Source organism: Myxocyprinus asiaticus, chromosome 24 (assembly GCF_019703515.2).
Source record: "Myxocyprinus asiaticus isolate MX2 ecotype Aquarium Trade chromosome 24, UBuf_Myxa_2, whole genome shotgun sequence".
Lineage (NCBI taxonomy): Eukaryota > Metazoa > Chordata > Actinopteri > Cypriniformes > Catostomidae > Myxocyprinus > Myxocyprinus asiaticus.
Genome location: NC_059367.1, coordinates 29,411,650 through 29,434,401, shown reverse-complemented (window position 1 = coordinate 29,434,401; position 22,752 = coordinate 29,411,650). Strand labels below are relative to the sequence as shown.

Genomic DNA, 22,752 nt, shown 5'->3' with positions numbered 1-22,752 from the left:
CTAATGTTAACAAATATAACCTTGTTGTAAAGTGTTATCAGAAATACCTTATACTTTAGGTTTAAGAAGATACACTATATGGCCAAGAGTACATGGACACCCAAACATTACACTCAGTTGTGCTTGTTGACTATTTAATTTCAAAACCACTGGCATTAATAGAGATTTGGTTCTCCCTAACAGGGATTTGCTCCCATTCTGATTCAGTAAAACCATTTCTTTATGGACTTCGCTTTGTTCAAAGGGGCATTGTCATGTTGGAATAGAAAAGGGCCCTCCCCAAACTGTTGCCACAACGTTCTCTAGAATGTCACTGTATGCCACAGCATTAACATTTGTCTTTACTGGAATTAAAGGGACAAGCCAAAATAGAAAAATGTGTCCACATACTTTTGGCCACACAGTGTATGAGGGAGTGTGCACTCACCAGGTCTCCATATAGGGGCGTGCTCCACATTACCATGACTAAGGGACTTGTCCCTTTCTCTGTCCCGGTCCCGATCTTTATCTCGCTCTCGGTCTCGCTCCCTGTCCCTCTCTCGCTCTCTTTCTCGCTCTCTGTCTCTCTCGCGATCCCTCTCTCTTTCTCTCTCCCGTTCCCTTTCTCTCTCCGAGGATGCTGAATTGCCTTGTATCTTGCTCATGTGAGATGCTCCCACTGTTAAGAGAGGAGAGAAACATATACAGTTAAGAAGTTAATGGCACTTGCACAGAAAATGAGCTTATACTGTATATCACTATGTCATTTTTATCTGTCATTGTGTGTGTGTTCGAGAGTGAGTACTGCTCTGTACCTGGTGAGATGGGGGAGGTGTTATAGGGTCCACAGGGGAAGGCAGTAGAGGTTCCTTGGATGTATGCAATGCGATCCATGGGAGATGCAGACGTTCCTGCGCACAGAATTTTGAAAATGCGCATAAGAAAATCTGTATGGAAATGCTTGGTATGCAAATAAACTGTCAAAATTAGCTTTAAAGGTTAAGCACTAGGATGAGGTGGATAATGTTTTGCATATTTCAAAATGCGCATTTAGGTGATGGAAACAGTTTATTCGCATAAACGATGACGTGTTATGACTATTTGTAAAGCGTGATGGCAATGCGCTCACCGGTTGGTATAAATGTGCGACAGCTTGATGTGATTAGCCCAAAAAATGGCCAGACCATGGCACACAATTCTTCAAACATAGCCCTGGTTAGTTGGAAGGGCTTAACCCACAGCTCATCGTTAAAGTGGGTTCTCATAATCCACTAGAACCTTTAATATGGAGGTTGGCGGCATATGAGAATAGCCATTTGAGCCCTCATTATGTGAGCTATTGGACTTATCCTGCAACATCTTCTGGTAGCATTTAATAACAATGTACAACTGATCTATTACAGTGAATACAACTCTCCCTGAAGCAGGGAGGTCGTTCAGCTGTTGCATGACACAAGGTAGGCTCCCTTAAGATAATGTCCATAACACAGTTGATGGAAACGTGTGATGTTCTGCATTTTCTTTAGTAGAAAATATGCATACAAATTTTGAAATATTTCGATAAAAAAACCCAGCTGAGGACCACTAAAGGGTGTGTGTATGAGAATATTGATGTCAGAGTGATCACATTAACACATGACTACCCACATTTACGTGTCAACATATATTCAGCAACTTGATCATACTTTGACAGTTATGTTCGGAATAGCATAAATTAGGCTGCATACGCATATGCCGTATATACTGTATGTACGGCAGAAATATTAAGAGTATAGCAGTATGCTATTCTGAACTTAGCAAGTCTAAAAAGCTGTTAGTCAATCATAATGGAGGTCATTTACATGTAGAAGTCTTAAAAGTATAGTAGCAAAAATACCATTTAATTCTGAGGGTCAAAGAGAGGGTGAAAAATGGTCAGGCATAACTGAATGATGAGTTTTTGGTGCAATAAACCTTAATTAACATTATAAGTGGACTTGACGAACATGTTAGGTGTGGCCTTTTTAAGAAACCCTTACCTCTGGGTGTGGGTGAGTAGGTTAAGTTAATAGACTGCTCTTGAGGTGTAAGGCTTCTGAGCAGGTCAGGTCTCTGGGCAGCCATGGCAGCGGCAGCAGGCCACTGGTGCATCTGCTGGGAGGTGATGTAGTCTGTCATGAGCGTGCGTCTGTTGTCCATGGCAGCTGTTTCAGCGAAACCTCTGATCAGGTAGTGAGGGTAGGGGTGAGGGTAGCCAGGGGCAGGGGCCAGGTGGCGGGGCAGGTAATATGCTGCTGTGGGGATGAAAAACAGAAAACCAAATAGAGACAGTTCATTAGAGCATGTTGCCTCACAAGAAATTTGAACTGCTGAACTGCAAATTAATGCAATACCTGGCTCTATAGGGATGCCCCTGGACAGAGATGCAGGGTCAAATGGAAGCGGAATCTGTCCGCGGTACATTTCTGTTCCTAGCCCCTGCAGGATCCTCTCGTACGCCAAAGAGGCTGTGTGCTCACCCACGGTCAGCGGAGACTTGGTAGAGCTAACCTCTCGAGGGGTGGGAGTGGATTTTCTCTCTTGATGCTGGGCCTTACTAGAGCCTAACACAAAGAGGAACAGTGTTTAAAATTTCATTACACTCACATTAGCTACACTATCAGTTGGACAAAATGGACAGAATTTATGGCTCTCATGATCTTGAATACCTTCTCATCTACTGTAAAGGATCACTACATTCCCATGATTTTATTCTTAGATGTTGAAAATAGTAATAATAAAGAATGAGTTGATGTGTCCAACCTTTAGACTGGTAGTATATATTGATGTAGCTATGTGAGTTAAGTCAGGTATTGTACAATATCATGTAGTTTTGAGCTGCTCTGGGTGTCTGTGATGAAGCCAGTTATTAATTGTGTGTGCTACCTTCATGTGGACGCTGTGAGCTTTCTCTGCCTGACAGCGGAGAGGCTCTGTGTGAGGGTGGAGGGTATCCAGATCTTTTGTGGTCCTCGTAGCCCACTGGACTGTGGTGGGCTCTGCTGCTCTGCTCTCCACCCAGCGCAAGCGGAGAGACACGAGACAGAGAACTGGGGGTGCTGACCACAGCACTGGGTCGGGATTTGCTCCCCCCCTCCTCGTAGCGGACCCTATCAGACCCTCTGTGCTCAGGCCTGAGCTCTAGATGAGGGGGCTGTCCAGGGTAAGGCCGAGGGGAGCTGGCGATGATGGAGCGCACATCATGGCGCTTGGATGAGCCTGTAGGCTCCTGTTTCAGAGGTGTGCCCTGTAGACAGTTCACATTCAGTATTAGTGTTTAGCAGGAATGTGCAGAACTACATATTTTCAAAACTGACAAGTCAGTAGGTTGCCTGAACGACGTGTCGACTGATCTGTCTTTAGGAAGCCCTGTATATTAGACTGGTTTTGGGTTCATCTGACCCTGATCGGATGCGTTTCTTAGGGATTGCACACATACGATAGGTTCTTGCTTTTAAAAACAAATAGACAAGAGTGCAAAAACAAGACCAGAATTCAGGGGTATCAAGATGAGTTTTTAAAAGTTGGACTATTTTAAACATGACACGCCACCTTGAAACCCAAAAACACAAAATGTTTTGAGATTTTAACAGTTATGTTGCACATCATTGAAAACACTCATTAGCTGCTTTTCCACCATCGGGCCAGTGCGAGCCAGGGCTATCAACTGGTCAACCAGGGCTAATACCCTCGAACCACGAGACCAAAATCGATCTGCATTCCCACCAACGGGCCTATAGCCCCGCAGCATTGCCCAAAATCCGCCCTTAATACACCGCCCTGGTGCTAATGTCACACACCCCGCCCATTTCACAAACAAGAGTGAAGCTCAAGCTGAGATAACATGTTATTTAAATTCGAGTTTAAATCGTATGTAAACATTAGCTAGCTAGCAAGATAAGTTAACGTTGACAACTCACCGAATGTAACTGCCATGGTATCCCAATTTGTGCTTCACTAACAGCGGGAAAATGTCTCAGCACACAGTCCATGATCTCGAACGATGGAAAGTTCTTCATTTGGGCACTGCTACTATTCCCACAAATGTAAAAAATGTTCCCAAACCTGTACCGTTGTGCACTGGATACACAACTTGGCAAGTTTGGTGACAATATACATAATCACGTCTTCATTTCGGCAGATGCCTACGATCTGACGATGCACATTTTCACCAGCCCAAATATTCAGAAGAGCCCTGGTTTCGTCTACTGACTAGTACTGATGATACTCCATTCTCTGTTGAACTGTTTAGGTTAGCTGATATGTAAAACTGGGAGTTTAGTATCTTGGTGCTGACCCTCTGATATGACTCAGCAAAACTCCGCATTTGACATTGACCCCTCAATCACCAGTTGGCCTTTTATGGCCCAAGGGTAATCTGCGGGCCAAAGGTGCTTGGCCATTTACCCTGAGGAAGCCCAGAAGAGGCACAATAAAGCCCCTGAAGTGACTGTGAGAACGCAACTAGCCCTTACACACAGTAGCACGCCCTCATTTGGCCCAATAGATGTAACGTGGCTATTATGTTTAATACTTAGGGGAAAGTGGTTCATTTGACATTTTCTTTAGCCATTTCTTTTTTCCAGTTTGAAGACAAAAGTTGAAGCAACATCACAAAATGTGAGGTATATGCATAAAGTCTAAGATGTGATTGATTAGAGAGTATCTGAGTAATGAGAGTGTCATAATCATGTAAAACAAAGAGCCAGTGTTTTAGTCGAGACTAGCTCATATGGGTCCAAGTCCAGGACGAAACCAGAGTAGGTTGATTTTGAGTGGGGGGGGGAGGCTGGGTAGCTCAGCGAGTATTGACACTGACTACCACCCCTGGAGTCACGAGTTTGAATCCAGGGCGTGCTGGGTGACTCCAGCCAGGTCTCCTAAGCAACCAAAATTGAGAGTAGCATGAGCCTCCACATGCGGAGTCTCCGCGGTGTCATGCACAACGAGCCACGTAATAAAAGGCGCGGATTGACTGTCTCAGATGCGGAGGCAACTTGGACTTGTCCTCCACCACCCGGATTGAGGTGAGTAACCGTGCCACCACGAGGACATACTAAGTAGTGGGAATTGGGCATTCCAAATTGGGAGAAAAGGGGATAAAAAAATAAATAATAAAAAAAGAGGGTTGAGTCTAGAAGCCAAGTCAAAACGAGTCCATGACAAAACCAAGACCATAAATATATGGTCTCGAGACCAGACTACAAAACTTAAAAAAGAGCTTCTGTTACTTTTGCTACTTTTGAGTTATTCACGTTTTCTCTTTATCACAACTATTCAACGTCAGCACGTGTCAAGATGGCTATAAGCAATTATTTGTCATTTTTCAGTAATCCTGTTTAAAGTTTCTGCTCTGACACTACTTGCGTAGTAAATATGATTTTCATTTGGTTGGCAAGCATATGCATGCTGAGGGAACAGACAGCAATTGAGTACATACGCAGAGCCAAGGACAAGCAAGCATATTGAGCACACTCTCTGATGTCCTCACTCTTTTAAATCATTGTGAAGTCTGTGGCTGTGAACCGTACTGAAACATCCAAATAATCCAATTGTTGTTGAATGATCCGCAAACTGTTCAAAGCTACTCACGAGAGAGGAAAGTGTGCTTCATAAACTTGAGTGGCTGACCACGTCTCTGTGCACACTCTATGTATGTGCTTCATTTGTGAGCACAACAGCAGCTCTACATAGTTGTAGGCCTAGGTGCGTTGCGTGTTATCGGAGCATTTTAACAAGTACATGATCCAGAGCAGAGGCAGAGCCCTAATTTATACAACATGTCAAACCTTCAATCCATGGAACGAAATAATCAACTGGCGGAAACAGTTTAAAAGTAGACCATGGACTTGGCAACAATGATTGTGAGTGCGTTGTTGTGCATGACCCCCTGCCGTCCCCCCACTTCCAACTCACAACCCTCCCATTTTTCTACAGCTTTTCTCACCCATTTGATGAGACTTTTTTTAAGTCTGAAGTGTGAATGACTTGTGCTGAACTAGGGGAGATTCATGACATTTTAAGAATGTAACGCTTGTGATGGGATGCTCCAAAAACAGTGCAAGACATGAAGCAATTGCCAAAAAAGTCAGTCTAAAGTGTACGGCTGTAGCTCAACGCTTTAAAGGGAATGAATTTAAAGATGCAACTTTTCCTATTAAAAAAAAAGTGTATAAGAAAACTGTAGATAAACTAGTTGACTAGTCGGTTGTTGGATGACAAGTCGACCATTGTGACCCATCCCTATTATTCAGTTAATGCGCCATGCAGAAAAAGTGTGCAGATTCAGTGCGAGACTAATTATTAGGCACTTAACTAAAAGACACCTGTGACTTCTCATGGTCAGAATTATAAGTTACCTGAGTGATGGAGCCCTCTTTAGGCTTGCCTATCAAAACTCCCTCAGGAGGAATCAGGTGGATGGAGCGTCCACCCTCTTTGACGGTGGGCACCATACCCTCATGAGATCGTGATTTAAGAGGGTCCATGGACACGCCAGACCCACGGGGTGACGGGGAACCTTCTCTTTTCATCTGTTTGCCCTCCCTACGCAAATAATCGTCCCGTGGGATACCTGAGTAAGAAAGAGAAAGGAAGTGAATAAATATTTTATACAAAAATTAGCCAAATTCTTGAAAATGAGGTCAGTCCAAAAATGCAGCCTGTGTTTCTCTGTGATCATGCTGACCTTGCGATATGGATCCGCGCATGTTGTGTGAATGAGGACTATCCCGTTCATTAGGCATTGCTCGACTCATCAAGCCTGTGGCAGAGAGAAAGGGTAGGTGATGGAATGCACACCAGAAAATGTGAGTTTTGTAAACCTGTTTGTTATGAATATTGCACTGGACAACTAATTATCTGCCATGTCATACAGTACAAAAGCCACTCTGCACTGCCCCCATGGAGCTTTCCACCGGAGCTACTCCCATCAGTTTTGTGGTCTGGGCACAACACAAATGCTAGGGTCCACACCCAGTTAAAAATAAAAAAGCATTTGAATCTGGTGTCAGTTAATTAAGCCTCAACTGGACCAATTTCTTAAACAACAGTAAGTCAATTGTGATAAGACTTTTCACTCCTGTAGGAGGGGTGGATGTTGTGCTATAAGGTGACGCTTGTTCCAACTTACCTTCAGCAGATATTGAGTCTCTAATGGAAGGAACACGAGACATAACCCCTTCCATCATATCGTAGGACCTCTTCATCCCAACCATGTCCCCACGACTCTCTTCCTTAGAATTCTGACCTCCTACATGACCAAATTGTCAAACACAGGGAACAGTATAAGATTTTGCCTTTATCTAATTTCAGGGTATATACATTTGCATGCTTTTGTGCCCTTACGGTCAAAGGAAAGGATGTGTCCACTGAGGCCCTCATAGACTACATGCCCTTTAGAAGAGGTGTCTTCTCTGCCCCTCTCTCTGCTGGGGTTGTCCTCAGTGATTAGACGAGTAATTGTTCCCTTATATAAAACATCTGCAGGAGTGCCCTGAGAGAGATGAGAGTGTTTGTTCACTGTATAATGAAGTTAAGAAAACAACAGTAACTACAGATACCATAAGGTAAAAATGTGTGCAATATTCGTAGCCAAGGAAACCATAAACTACTTAAACATGATGGCCAATCACCATAGTCATTTTATACGCTTAATTGCACTTAATTTGCAAAAGGAAAAATTAAGAAAAACAGCTGAAAATAATAAGGACAGCCAGCAGGGAGATGTGGGTGATGTTTTATTTTATTTTCTATTTATTTATTTTTTTTGTCTCCTGCTACTCTACCTTGCTCTTCTTTTTCAACAAACACGAAAGTACGGATCACACCTGTTTTTGCGCTTATTTGGAAAGGACAAAATTAAGAAAAACAGCTGAAAACAATAAAGACAGTGGGTAGGGAAATGTGGGTGATATCTGGCTTTTTTTTTTTTTTTTTTTTACGACTTTTTTTTTAATATTAATATTTTGTCTCCTCTTTCACAATACATTGCTGAAATGCGCTCTATATTTCATCGACTTTGGCTAATTGTCGGTCTCTCGCTCATGGGGTCGGTGCGCACAGCTGATGACAAGACGTCTAGATATCAAGTTGGTTTGAAATCCATTGTAGTTCCTGACTACTCTCGGCATGTTGCAGGAGTGTGCACACTACAAGACCATTCGTCATGAGATCTGAGACTTCTCGTCACAGACCTGTCACCGACTAAAAACATCAAAGAATGCAAGCTAGATTTAGCAGCCCCTGTGTGCAAACGACAAAAGATCAAAAGATTTTTTTAAATCATAAGAAACGTTTGTCAAATGTGTCCAAAAGTGTAGTAAAAACCAGAAAGAAACATGTCTGACCTCTAAAGGTTAACTTACTAATAATGAGGCTTGATCTTTAATCGCCATACTGGATAGTACTTCAGCTTCACACATGCTAGTTAAGAGGGACGGGGAGGCAGTGTGTCTGACAGCTGCAGCTGACAATGTCATCTGTCTGTATCAGGTGAACTGTTACTGACAATAGCCCTTTATCTCCCAATAAATCTTCCAAATGTCACACGTACACACAGTCAGTCATGGGGCTTATCTCTGCACCACCTCACATACACACGTACAGACTTGACTTCAGTCTGATTAAATGCCCCAGCTTGTCCCCCACCCATTCTGATTAGCTTAAGCGTGTAATCTGTGTCACAGTAGGTCAGTTGGCACATTAAATATGTGTGCGTGTGTGTGTCATCAGTAACACCAGGCTGCAATGATACATGTACAAACACATTAATAAAAGGAGATAACAGGATTGGACACGGTGTACCTGTTGTTATGGCAACTGATAACTGGTTATGTCATAGTGTGACACAGTATGGCTGTGACACACACTGCCTGTTCCATTTACATGTTGAAGAGGCAATTATATGAGCTGAACGCTCACCAAATTGTGTGTACTCCAAGAATGAGAACATCATGTAACAAAAACCCATTACTGCAAACAAAACTCAAAATGTGAAACCACTCAACTGAGCACTGGACACATAGAGACTGCATAGTGTTATTTTGAGGGAGATTCTTACCTGAGTGATGGAACCTCCTCGATATGATATGGGAGGTTCTTGGTGCACACGTGTGCCAGGGATGCCCTTTGTGATGCTGCCAACCTGAACAGCTGGCATGGCCCCTGGGTGAAAAAGTTAATAATGTATGATCCTTATGCATTTAAAATGACTGTTCGCCCAAAAATGAAATTTGTCGTCATTTGTTTTATTTTTTCCTCAGTGGAACACAAAAGGAAATGTTAAGCAGAATATTAGTCATCACAACCACAGCATCTTTTTTCCATACAATAAAAATTAATGGTGACTGAGGCTTTCCTTTTGTGTCTCACAGAGGAAATAAAGTCATACAGTATGGGTTCAGAATGACATGGGGTTGAGTAAAAGATGACAGATTTTTGGGAGAACTATCACTTTAATCTCTTTGTACTGAGATTGAATTGAGTTGAGAAATGATGGCAATTTGTCCTAAACTCACCCCGTGACGTAGCGCTGTCCTGTGTGGACAGATTTTCAGCCTGAGAGGAAGAGGCCCCGCGAGGAGACAACTGCTCTTGTTTAATCACCGGAAACCCTCCTGAGGAGAGAGAGAAAGAGGTCAAAATGGAAAATGATATAATTGGCTGATATGTGATCACTTACAGCCATGACTCTCACCCATTTTCCTCTGGTCCATCCAGGACAGAGCCAGTGATCCCGGCGCTGAGATTTTCCCGTGTTCAGAGCCATGAGATGGATTGTGCAATTGTACCGGAGTACCCTGCGATATGAAACAACATAAAAGCCTTTAACACTTTTACCTTAAACCCCAGCTCTACCTTAAACCCAAGCTCTATCACTGACACCCTGTCTACACCAGTCGCGAGCAGCAGATCACGCCACATCAAAAGCAAATCACTCCCATCATAATCAATGATACTGTCTACACTGGATGTGTCTGTTGCGTTGCACCAACAGTAGACGGATGACCTGTTCTATTGCTGACATGCTGCAGAGCTACTCCAGCTACTTAACAATCTTGTCTGTCTGAAATATGAATTTTATTTGTTACATATTTTAAGAACTTCTCACTGCTACATTAACCTCCTGATACCTGAGCTTGACTGCTGTGTGCATTTTCCATTCCCTTTTTCATATTTGTAACTAGTAACCCTTAAGAAACATGCTAAACAATTTTTTTACAAAAAATGTGTCCACATGTGGAAATTAGCAAAAATAATTCTGATTCAAAGTAATGGCCAGCATCATCCAATCACTGCCAACTATGTTAAAAAAAAATTTGCATAAACATTTTTTGAATCTATGTACTGATTACCATTGTCACATGTCTGCCAAACATTTTGAGTGGTCCAAACATCTATAGCCTGAAACTGAACTTTTGACCGGATGTTAGGTTTGAATGCACTTGGCTGCATAAGAAAGCTATAGAATGCTCCCTTGCTCCCCTGCTCCCTAATTAGGGAATGACTTAACCTCCAGTGTGCTGTCTGTCTGCACTGATCTCAGAACAGTTTTAAATGCACCTTATTTTCATCCTAACTCTGTATACAGCCTCTGAAATCAACATTTTACAGGAATAAAGGATATCTTAAGAAAAATGAGCCTATAGTCCACATACGTGGTCATTGTGTTTAACTGTGTCATTTTGCGATAAATCGATAACATTTTTAAAGTGGCAAATCGGATGAAAGAAGAGATTCTACTCTATCGACTCAAACAGGTTTTAATGTAAAAACTTAATGAGGTTTCTTAGCAGATACAGTTTTGTTGCCATTTCTCCCCATGACAAACTCAGCTGAGATCGCTGCCATGTTGTTTTGTCACATGACGCGGTGCATCGAAAGTTTAAGCCTAGTGTCTCCTGAACTGAGATCAGTCGGTTTAAATGAAATGTAATTATGCATAGCCTATAGCAAATCCAAGACGTAATGTCCACGCTTGTGGACGCGGGGTCTCAGGAAGTTTAAACCAGCTTGTGGTGTTTCTGGTCTCTGGTCTACTGTTTTAAATCATCTTTTGATTATTACCATAAGTATGTACGCAATTTTAGTAACAATAACATTATAGTAATAATTATATAATAAGTAAATGTTTATACCTTTAGATTTCCATTGAAAATAAAGTAGGATACAGGTTATTCACCCATTTAACCATTGCTGAAATCTACTCAAGCTCACAGCTGATTGGTCTGTGCTATCTGTAATTTTAAATGCTCACTTCGACCGTTTCAACGTAGACAGTCTCAAACTGTTGCGACATGTCACGTCAACGGACATATCCGGTGTAGACAGGGTGTTTGATTATAAGATTGTACTGTACAGAATATTGATGAAAGGATCCTGTAATAATACTTCTGCAAAAACAGCACAAGTATGGACTGGCTGCGCTTACCTGTGTGATGGAGCCACCAGGTTTGGCGGAGGAGATTAAAGGAGGGGGTTCTGGGATCTGGAGAGGCCGCACTGCAGCCATTCTCTCCTGTGACTGCAGAGTGGGAGCCAATGCTGAGAGAGAGAGAGAGAGAGAGAGAGAGAGAGATATTAAGATATCATATTAAGATATTGTATTATAATACATGAAGATAGTATTTGCATCTAAATGTGCAAAAAAAAAAAAAAAAAAAAAAAAAAAAAAAATCTGCCTTTTCTGGACAGGGATTTGACAGGAAATTATAGAGGGAAGGGATCGGTGAAATAACTAGATAAAATTTAGGTACTGAGGTATTTACACCAAGTAGTGTATACAGATCCATACTGCGGTCTAGGGGTAACCCTGAAATTATGGTCCAGAGAGAGGATGCTGTTTAAAAGCAGCAGCTTAACAAGCATAAACAAAACATGTTACGATTAGTCGACGTTACTGACAACATCGACAATAAAAAATTGTCGACAAACATTTTCGTTGTTGAATAGTTATTTGATCTCATTTAATGTAACATGAGATCATTTGAAACTCTAATGATGGTGCACGAGAGGAGCACCACAGCTCGTGCCTGACTGAGAGGAAGAAAACTCATGTCCAGACGCACTCTAAACTTTCCAAACAGCTTCAGGTGTTGTAGATCACAAAATATGAGGGAATTATAATGCAAAAATACAAAATAAGTAAATACAGAAGCACTGTCATCGTGAAATAGAGTCGGATCTGGCATTCCACTTAAGCAAAACCTGCATGTCAGAGCATCTTAAAAGCAAACAACCTTGCGTTATATCTTTAATGCATCTTACATCTTTTTACATTAAATAAGGAAGTGGGTCATAAACAAACTCCGAAAATGGCATTTCTCTGTGTGGTCAGCGCCGCTTCTATGAGTCGCGTGAAGGGGGAGCGATTGAAACTGCACCTGGCTGAGGCACACTCTGGCATGGGGATGCTCATCCCTCCTGCGTTTTTGCTGCAGCTAGATTATAACGTGATGGCTTGCGAAGTATTGAATCATAATATACTGTAGCCTATGTTCTTACTGTGAAGAAAATCGCCGATACACAGCTCTATTAAGAAGAGAGAGTTTGTTTTTGTGAGTTAAAGATGGATTGAAGTAAACAAAGTTGAGAGACTATAGTCTTAGTCCACTATACACTGGAAAAAAAATACATTTTTGATTTGTTTTTGTTTGGATTGTTTTCCAAAAATAACATACAAAAATCCTTTAAAACAACATACATTTACATTAGGAGCTATACTGCAGAAGAAAAATTTGTTATCTGAGAATGTTGAATACAATATTTAATATTTAAATACTTTAAAATATCTAGAAATAGCCTACTTAAAACAAGATACATTTACCTGAGAAGCAACATATACGATATTTAGACTTGCTTTCAGAGAATAAATCTTGTATATGAGTATATTATTTTCTTTACTGCACTGGCAGAAATATGAACAAGTGAAAAAATACACTTATATTGAAGATACATTCTCTGAAAGCAAGTCTATATATTTAATATGTTGCATCTCAAGTAAATGTATCTTGTTTCAAGGATTTTTAGACCATTTTAAAATGGAAAACAAGACAAAAACTCTCGATTACAATAGGTTCATTTTTTACTGAATTAAACTTTAAAAAAACGTTTTTCCTTGTAATTCAGTGAAAGTAATTTAGAGATATTTAAAAAAAAAATGATTTTGTCCTCTTTATTGTTAGTAAGCACGTTTAATACGACCATTTAAGTCTAGGCACAAGCTGAATAGTTGGTTAAGAGCTAATGATTAATAATGACATTTAAATATGGTTGTCAGTCCCAAAACTTTGCAGTGTATGCACAGAGCAGATGAAGCTGAAGATGCTGTCTTACAGGGGTTGAAGTGTAGCAAATGTTCTTGGCTGATTTTGGACATTTCTCTGGGCGAGAGCTGGTATGGTGACATTACTGTCCGCCCGAGACCTACAGCCCGAACGTCATCGGCCCCAGGAATATTTTTACCGTCCGGAAGAGGAGAGTAAGCCCGAGATTTATCTGCACACATGGACACATACAAAAACACACAAATATGATAAGAGACACCATCTATACAGATCCTTCCCGGAGAGCAATTTAAATTACTCCATTTTTGCGTAGGTGAAAACGACAAAGCTCAATAAGCACAACTCCTGCATCAAAAGCAGCAATCTCCAGTGTGAAAACACACACAGACAGCCCAGTTATTCAGATTCTTTCTCTTGCACACACACAGATTATCAGGCTTATCAACAACACATTGTAAGCTGGAATCTGCGTAGCAGCATGCAAACACATCTGCAAAACATTCACACTCAAAGAAATCACCACGCTTGATTAGAGTTTGCTCCAACAGTATGTTTGTGTAGTGTGTAAACCTACGTAATCCATGAAGCAGAGCCTGAAGCCATCTCTCGTTCCCCTCCAGCTCTGCAGGGACAGACATACTGCAGCTCATCACAGGGCCATGACTCTCTCCATGTACTCAAAAGGAGCAGTTTTGTGTCTTAATTGTTTAGCGCCCAAAGTTAACTTAACTAAGAGCAATTTCCCTGTTGAGGACTCAAATGGCACGTAATAAAAGTGTGAAACCACTACTTTCAGCAAAATATTTCTCAGTCTCTGTCCTCATCCATTTCATTCCCTTTTAAATGGCTTTTCCTCTATTTTTGGCACATTCTAATAAGCGGATACTTATTTCCAAAGTAAAGCCAATATTTAAAATCTATACTAATTTGTCGAAAGATTTAATAGAACTGTAATATACATAAACAAGAGTTTATGTATGGGATAAAGTACAGTCAGTCGATCACAAAATTAACCCCGACAGTGTGATCAGGAATTGCATCACCCTGAAGGTGTTTATTTTGCAATAATAACCAGGATACTGTACATTTGCACAGCTACTCGCCAAATAAATATATAAATTTGCAATATTGATTTGTATTAAAACTATTTTATTATGTAAGGAGGAGACAGCTATGTAGGAAACTATGTAGGCTGCATGGGACAACAGTCAATTACACTGTTTAGCTGACATTATACAAAAATATTTGAATGGAGAATGCAGCAACTGACCACTCAGAATCAAAAATAAAATAAGAAATTCCAGAGAACTGATATGGTCACTGATATTAGTGCATCCCTAATGCTATGTGCTAAGAAAGTAAAGACCTACAGGGTTATTATAATTGTGACAATTTCATAAGATTTCATTTGGTACTTTTATATTCAGTTAGCTGTGTATGAATGTTTCTTCTTTTTAAAAATTAAAATTATATACACTACCGTTCAAATGTTTAGGGTCACTTACTCATTCTTTATTTTTTTTCACATTTTAGAATAATAGTAAAGTCATCACAACTATGGAATAATAAAAATGGAACTATGGGAATTATGTTGTGAAATCCAACATAATTCAAAATAAATTAAAACTGTGTTATATTTGAGCAACTTCAAAGTGGACACACTTTGCCTAGAATTTGCAGACATGTACTCTTGACATTTTCTCAACCAACTATGTTGGGCACTTATTGGCTGCTTTTCTTAATTATTCGGTCCAATTCATCCATTTAAAAAAAAACAAAAAAAACATTGGTGGCACAATTATATTTTTGTCTACAAAACTCATTTCAAACATTTAAGCAAAAAACGCCTTCAGATCAAAAGATTTTTAAGATCATGAGAAACATTTCAGTCAAGTGTTTCAAAACTTTTGAACGGTAGTGAGTATATATATATATATATATATATAAAAATTAAGAGACCACTGCAAAATTATCAGATTCTCTAACATTTTAGGTATATGTGTTTAAGCAAAATGAACATTTTTGTTTTATTCCATAAACTACTGACAACATTTCTCCCAAATTCCAAATAAAAATATTGCCATTTAGAGCATTTATTTGCAGAAAATGACAACTGGTCAAAATAACAAAAAAGATGCCATGTTTTCAGACCTTGAATAATGCAAAGAAAACAAGTTCATATTCATTTTTTAACAAAACAATACTAATGTTTTAACTTATCCTTGAAGAAAACTTGCTTCCTTCTGCTCTGACAATGTTCCCCAACTCTGAGGACAATGCTCCATACCACACAGGCAGGTCAATCAAAGTGTGGATGGAGGACCACCGGTTCAAGACCCTGTCATGGCCAGCCCAATCTCCAGACCTGAACCCCATTGAAAACCTCTGGAATGTGATCAAGAGGAAGATGGATGGCCACAAGCCATCAAACAAAGCCAAGCTGCTTGAATTTTTGCATCCGGAGTGGCATAAATCACCCAACAGCAATGTGAAAGACTGGTAGGGAGCATGCCAAGACGCATGAAAGCTGTGACTGAAAATCAGGGTTATTCCACTAAATATCAAATCAAATCAAATCAAATCACATTTATTGTCACACAGCCATATACACAAGTGCAATGGTGTGTGAAATTCTTGGGTGCAGTTCCGATCAATATAGCAGTCGTGACAGTGATGAGACATATACCAATTTACAATAAACATCAAATTAACACAACACAATTTAAAGTCTAATATACACATAATTACACACAACACAATATACAAATAATAACATACACTGTACAGTACTGTACAGTATACATTATGCCTCAGAAATATTGATTTCTGAACTCTTCCTAAGTTAAAACACTATTGTGTTGTTTAAAAATGAACATGAACTTGTTTTCTTTGCATTATTCAAGGTCTGAAAAAATGGCATCTTTTTTTTTTTATTATTTTGACCAGTTGTCATTTTCTGCAAATAAATGCTCTAAATGACAGTATTTTTATTTGGAATTTGGGAGAAATTTTGCCAGTACTTTACAGAATAAAACAAAAATCTTCATTTTGCTCAAACACAAACCTATAAATAGCAAATCCAGAGAAACTGATCATTTTGCAGTGGTCTCTTAATTTTATTTCCAGAGCTGTATGTATGTATGTATGTATGTATGTATGTATGTATATATATATATATATATATATATATATATATATATATATATATATATATATACACACACTATATTGCCAAAAGTATTCGCTCACCCATCCAAATAATTGAATTCAGGTGTTCTAATCACTTCCATGGCCACAGGTGTATAAAATGAAGCACCTTGGCATGCAGACTGCTTCTACAAACATTTGTGAAAGAATGGGCCGCTCTCAGGAGCTCAGTGAATTCCAGCGTGGTACTGTGATAGGATGCCACCTGTGCAACAAGTCCAGTCGTGAAATTTCCTCGCTACTAAATATTCCACAGTCAGCTGTCAGTGGTATTATAACAAAGTGGAAGCGATTGGGAATGACAGCAACTCAGCCACGAAGTGGTAGGCCACGTAAAATGACAGAGCGGGGTCAGCGGATGCTGAGGCGCATAGTGCGCAGGGGTCGCCAACTTTCTGCAGAGTCAATCGCTACAGACCTCCAAAGTTCATGTGGCCTTCAGATTAGCTCAAGAACAGTGCGTAGAGAGCTTCATGGAATGGGTTTCCATGGCCGAGCAGCTGCATCCAAGCCATACATCACCAAGTGCAATGCAAAGCGTCGGATGCAGTGGTGTAAAGCACGCCGCCACTGGACTCTAGAGCAGTGGAGACGCGTTCTCTGGAGTGACGAATCACGCTTCTCCATCTGGCAATCTGATGGACGAGTCTGGGTTTGGCGGTTGCCAGGAGAACGGTACTTGTCTGACTGCATTGTGCCAACTGTGAAGTTTGGTGGAGGAGGGATTATGGTGTGGGGTTGTTTTTCAGGAGCTGGGCTTGGCCCCTTAGTTCCAGTGAAAGGAACTCTGAATGCTTCAGCATACCAAGAGATTTTGGACAATTCCATGCTCCCAACTTTGTGGGAACAGTTTGGGGATGGCCCCTTCCTGTTCCAACATGACTGCGCACCAGTGCACAAAGCAAGGTCCATAAAGACATGGATGAGCGAGTTTGGTGTGGAAGAACTTGACTGGCCTGCACAGAGTCCTGACCTCAACCCGATAGAGCACCTTTGGGATGAATTAGAGTGAAGACTGTGAGCCAGGCCTTCTCGTCCAATATCAGTGTCTGACCTCACAAATGCGCTTCTGGAAGAATGGTCAAAAATTCCCATAAACACACTCCTAAACCTTGTGGAAAGCCTTCCCAGAAGAGTTGAAGCTGTTATAGCTGCAAAGGGTGGGCCGACGTCATATTAAACCCTATGGATTAAGAATGGGATGTCACTTAAGTTCATATGCATCTAAAGGCAGATGAGCGAATACTTTTGGCAATATAGTGTATATATATTCATTCTTAACTAGTAGGTTTCATTTTCCTGAGTTTGTGTTCTTGAGCATAACCTTAAACAGCAGTGGCTGTGTCTTATTCCTCCATAAACTTTTCCACATTTACAGTTGAAGCGCTTCACATGACTCAAAAGGCAACAATGCAATCACTCTTCTCTCCACATGTGCACAGACCAACAAACACACACATCAGAACTTACTTTACTAGTGCAGAAGACACAACATAGAGAGGGGAAGAATAAAATAATAAAGTAATACGATGGAGGTTGGAAAGCCTTGGGAAACACCGGTAGAATGGGACTGAAGAAAGAGCAGCTTACCCTCTCTTTCTCTGTCAGACACACCGGGACTGCGAGTCCTGACCCGCGGGCTGCTGGAATCCCTGCCCCCTGGATAATGCTGAGATTTGCTTGGCTGTGGCTGCTGCTGTTTGGCTTCCTGCGAGGATTCATGTGCCATTGTAATCTGCTGCTGGTACAACGCAAGAGCATGGGACATGGCCTGCTGCTTCCCGAGCAGCACACCCCGATTACTGCCACATGCTACTGAAACTTCTGGCACCTAAACATATACACACACAAAAAAAGAGGTTATAATATATCAACACAGAAATTCATGGCTATTTTACTTACAAGGGTCATATTATGAAAAACAATATTGACGAGAAGAAGAGTTTGACGTCAATGATGCAACACTTCAGGGAGCCAGAAAATTTATGGAAACTGCATAAAGCTAAGCTGTCAGATATTGTCATGGCTGTGACGTTATAACTAGCATGTTAACATATCAACGGCTTTGTACATAATATTAATGCCTATTCAACATTCAGTAACTAGGATGTTGTTACTGATTCACATGCAAAGATGTTAGCCAATCTTAGGTCTAGCCAATCCACAGTCATATGACAAACAGAGGTCATTTACATCAGTGTTTTTCAATTGGTGAGTCGTGAACCAAAAGTAGGTCGCAGGTCTATTTGGACTGGGTCGCGGATAGCAGGAAAAGAACAATGCCATGGTTCTTCCATTGAAAAATTCAGCGGCCGCTAGGGCTGCACGATTATAGCAAAAATCATAATTGTCGATTATTGCCCTTGATATTGTAATCGCGATTATTAAATTACCGTGACATCACAAAGCAACCAACCATGTGGTTCTTCAGAGTAGCAGATTTCAATGGTGGATATGAGCTGCTCTCCAGTTTCTTTTAAGCATATTTTAAGCATTAAATATTGTAATAATGTTTGTTAATGTTAGGCCAAATAAAAATTATTTTAAATGGATATCTATGGTATAGAATTAAATTATTGCTAAATTACTGCTTAAATTATTAGTCTACATACAGTAAATAATATGACATATTCAATATTCAAACATATTAAGAGCCAATTTAAATTGACCAAGTTACTTACTGCGTTCAGTAAACCCTTTAAAAGCGAGCAGAGTCAAGTCGAGTTGAGCTGTACCATGCAGTGGAAAAGTGGCGAGACAGGGTACCATTCATCCCGTTAGATCTTCAGTGGTGATCTTGTTTATGTAAGATCATCGTTAGATCATTTTTGGCCTCAGTGGTTGCACTTTGGAAATTAAAAACTGTCATTTGCGATCAGAGTTTGTGCAATTCGTGAAAATGGTAAATCTACTAGTACCAGCTGCGTGGCAAATGGGTCTTATTAGAGCAGACGTGATAACACTGACGGTGATTCCTGAAATATTCTATTCATGCCATATTCTTTATGTTGGCTACACCTCCAAAACACACTTAGAACAGTTAAGCTGAATTAACTTATTGCTATGTTGTACAAATCAAATTCACATTGGCCTACTTATTAACATGACAAAACAAAACTTTTATTAAATTTTTAATAAATTGTACACATAAATCAAGCAACGTAACAAACTCTCCCATTACAATGACTGCTGTCACTCACTGCAGGTTTACACTGTTTGAGACCTGCATTTCGATGCAAGCTCAATGATGCTCCACACAAAGTTCTGCACTCTTGCGAATGCTCTCATTAAAAACAAAGCTGTCTAATCAACATAATAAATCAGTTATTTACACCACGTCTGTGCCTTGATTAGAACGGGAGTGTTTTAGTTTTCTCATGTTGCTCATTTTCAGTGTATTTATTTTCATCTATGTTCAAAGCGAGTGGTGCAATATGCAATGAATCCAAAATAATTCCAAAGTGCTTTTCGCTCTTGGTCTACAGCTTCTTTTCAAGTGTCAGGTGATGTTTCTTCAGTATTAATTTTCGTGTGCCACCGCGAACAGAGGTGGAACATAAAGCAAGCATCTGAGCATTCAGACGGTTTAAAACTTGCACATTAGGATCAGTTGTCATTACAGATAGGACGGAGGATTAATACAAGCGGCTCTGATTGGCCATTGCCGTTTCAATGCTCAACGGATGTTAGTTATTGGTTAGAGTACTCAACCGCTGCAAAAACACGTTGTAAATAGAAACCATTGATGCAACAACAGCAGACTTAAATTGAATGCTGTAATTGTCAGTTTTCACGATTACATAATCATGGCAGCCATAATCGTAATCGCAATTAGTTTTTCGATTAATTGTGCAGCCCTAGCAGCCGCCCAAGTGAAATTTAGGGCTACCAATGGTAATGTAATGATAATATCACATTCAGTTTTAGGCTTCTCATCTGCACTGCAACATTTTTGCAGTGCAATTAAAGCTTTCGTGCGAGTGTGATGGAACCAGCTTGTGCTGATGATCTGCTTTGTCCTAAACTAATGTATCTCTTGGAGCCATCCATGGTCTTACCTGTGCTTATATGGCATTGCACTAAAAATATAAGGGCAGTACATGAAGTGCTTTAAAGTCTGGACCTGCAAGACTTGGGGACAAATTATTAAGTTTTCCTCCTGTAAAATATACACTTACTAAGCATTTACTACTTTATTAGGAACACTATACTAATACTGGGCAGGGCCACCCTTTGCTCTTAAAACTGCCTCAATTCATCATGGCATGAATTCCACAAGATGTTGGAAATATTCCTTTGAGATTCTGGTCCATGTTGACATAATTGCATCACACAATTTCTGCAGATTTGTCAGCTGCACATTCATGATGTGAATGTCCCATTCTACCATATCCAAAAGGTGTTCTATTGGATTCAGATCCGGTGACTGGGAAGAATACTGAAAAACAGTGAACTCATTATCATGAAACCAGTTTGAGATGACTTTTGGTTTGACATGGTGCATTAAAGTGAGCCAAGAAAACATTCCCCACACCATTAAACCACCGCCACCAGACTGGACTGTTGACACAAGGCAGGTTTGGTCCATGGATTCATGCTGTTGGCACCAAATTCTGACCCTACCATCCGTGTGCCTCAGCAGAAATCGAGATTCATCAGACCATGCTATGTTTTTCCAGTTTTCAACTGTCCAGTTTTGGTAATCCTGTGCCCACTGCAGTCTCAGCTTTCTGACAGAGGTGGAACCCAAAGTGGTGTTGTGCTGTTATAGCCCATCCGCCTCAAGGCTCAACATGCTGTGCATTCTGAGATGCTTTTCTGCTCACCAAAATTGTACAGAGTAGTTATCGGAGTTACCGTAGCCTTTGTCAGCTCGAATCAGTTTGGTCATTCTCCATTGATCTCTCTCATCAACAAGCCATTCCCGTCCGCAGAACTGATGATCACTGGATGTTTTTTGCTCCTGGCACCATTCTGAGTAAACTTGACTGTTGTGCGCGAAAATCCCAGGAGATGAGCAGTTACAGAAATACTCAAACCAGTCCGTCTGGCACCAACAATCATGCCACGGTCCAAATCACTGAGATCACATTTTTTCCCCATTCTGATGGTTCATGTGAACATTAACTGAAGCTCCTGACCCGTATCTGCGTGATTTTATGCACTGCACTGCTGCCACATGATTGGCTGATTAGATATTTGCATGAATAAGTAGGTGTGCAGGTGATCCTAATAAAGTGCTCAATGAGAGTACTTGAAAACCATTAACAAAACTATGCAAGATAAAAGAATATCAGAACCAGGATACATTAAATACAGGTTATGATTTTTACTATGGTGGTTCGCCACTTGATGTCCAAAGTAAAATGTTTTGCTTCTGGGTCCTGAAGCAAAACCAGCTGAGAACCACTGATTTACATAAAGGTACAGCAAATAAAACATCCTGAGGCTGGAAAAGAGTATTGTAAAACTAAACTATGACTGCTTTAGGAGCAAGAAAAATAAAATGCTACCAAAAGTGTAGGATAAAAACAGGTAGACAAGGAGAGGGAAAGGTGAGCCATTCTTAACACGATAGGTATCAGTTTCCTACTTCACAAACACACTAAATCCACACCTCTCTTCTCGCCACACAGTTCATTCAGTTCAATCGGCTCATCTCTGAGTGTGTTTGAATAGCAAAGAGCAGAGGTGGAAAGCTGGCTGGGATTAAAACAGCTTTAATATCCATGGCAACATGGAGAGAAGATGCTAATCTGTAAATCTGGCTGCTGGGGTGATCAAAGAGATTTGATATGCCAATTGTCAACGTGACAAGTTAATTAAAATAAAACTACAAGTGATTGAACACAAGTAAAGGCAGTGTGTACAGTACAGTATTATTTTGGCAAAGGTGGGTATACTCACTATGGAAGGTATGGAGGCTGCTCTCTTTTTGAGGTTTTTGAGATCCAGGGGTTTCTGAACTGGGGAAGAGATCACTCCATCATGGGCAAAATTCAACAGACTTGGCCTAGGAGATGTCATTGTATGCATAGGGAGAGAAAGAGAGACAGTGGGAAACAGTTCTTGCTTAATATGGCATTTGTAAACAACCCATTAATGCCATAAAACCACAAATACACACACACACACACACACACACACACACACACACACACACACTTGATCACCTTCACCCTAACATAAACAAATATACACTTTTGCAGTCTTTTGGAAATGTAAAATGTAAAATGCAATATAGACAGCCATCCAGACACAC

At 40.4% G+C, this 22,752-nt stretch overlaps 1 protein-coding gene across 7 annotated transcripts in view; it reads right to left on the bottom strand.

The window, feature by feature from the left end:
• LOC127414757 (nuclear receptor corepressor 2-like) overlaps positions 1-22,752 on the bottom strand; it is a 184,320-nt gene that overhangs the window by 13,741 nt on the left and 147,827 nt on the right. For 4 of the 7 annotated variants that reach the window (XM_051653006.1, XM_051653011.1, XM_051653012.1 and 1 more), the window contains exons 21-37: positions 22,398-22,503; positions 18,081-18,321; positions 13,858-13,905; positions 13,333-13,494; positions 11,429-11,541; positions 9,695-9,797; positions 9,516-9,614; positions 9,059-9,162; positions 7,345-7,492; positions 7,130-7,249; positions 6,686-6,760; positions 6,357-6,571; positions 2,884-3,244; positions 2,352-2,561; positions 1,998-2,252; positions 795-890; positions 428-658 (exon numbers count right to left, since the gene is read on the bottom strand). In XM_051653006.1, coding sequence (XP_051508966.1) covers positions 428-658; positions 795-890; positions 1,998-2,252; positions 2,352-2,561; positions 2,884-3,244; positions 6,357-6,571; positions 6,686-6,760; positions 7,130-7,249; positions 7,345-7,492; positions 9,059-9,162; positions 9,516-9,614; positions 9,695-9,797; positions 11,429-11,541; positions 13,333-13,494; positions 13,858-13,905; positions 18,081-18,321; positions 22,398-22,503 — 2,687 coding nt within the window. The remainder of the gene's footprint in view (positions 1-427; positions 659-794; positions 891-1,997; positions 2,253-2,351; positions 2,562-2,883; positions 3,245-6,356; positions 6,572-6,685; positions 6,761-7,129; positions 7,250-7,344; positions 7,493-9,058; positions 9,163-9,515; positions 9,615-9,694; positions 9,798-11,428; positions 11,542-13,332; positions 13,495-13,857; positions 13,906-18,080; positions 18,322-22,397; positions 22,504-22,752) is intronic. The other 3 variants (XM_051653010.1, XM_051653013.1, XM_051653007.1) reach the window with 2 other exon arrangements.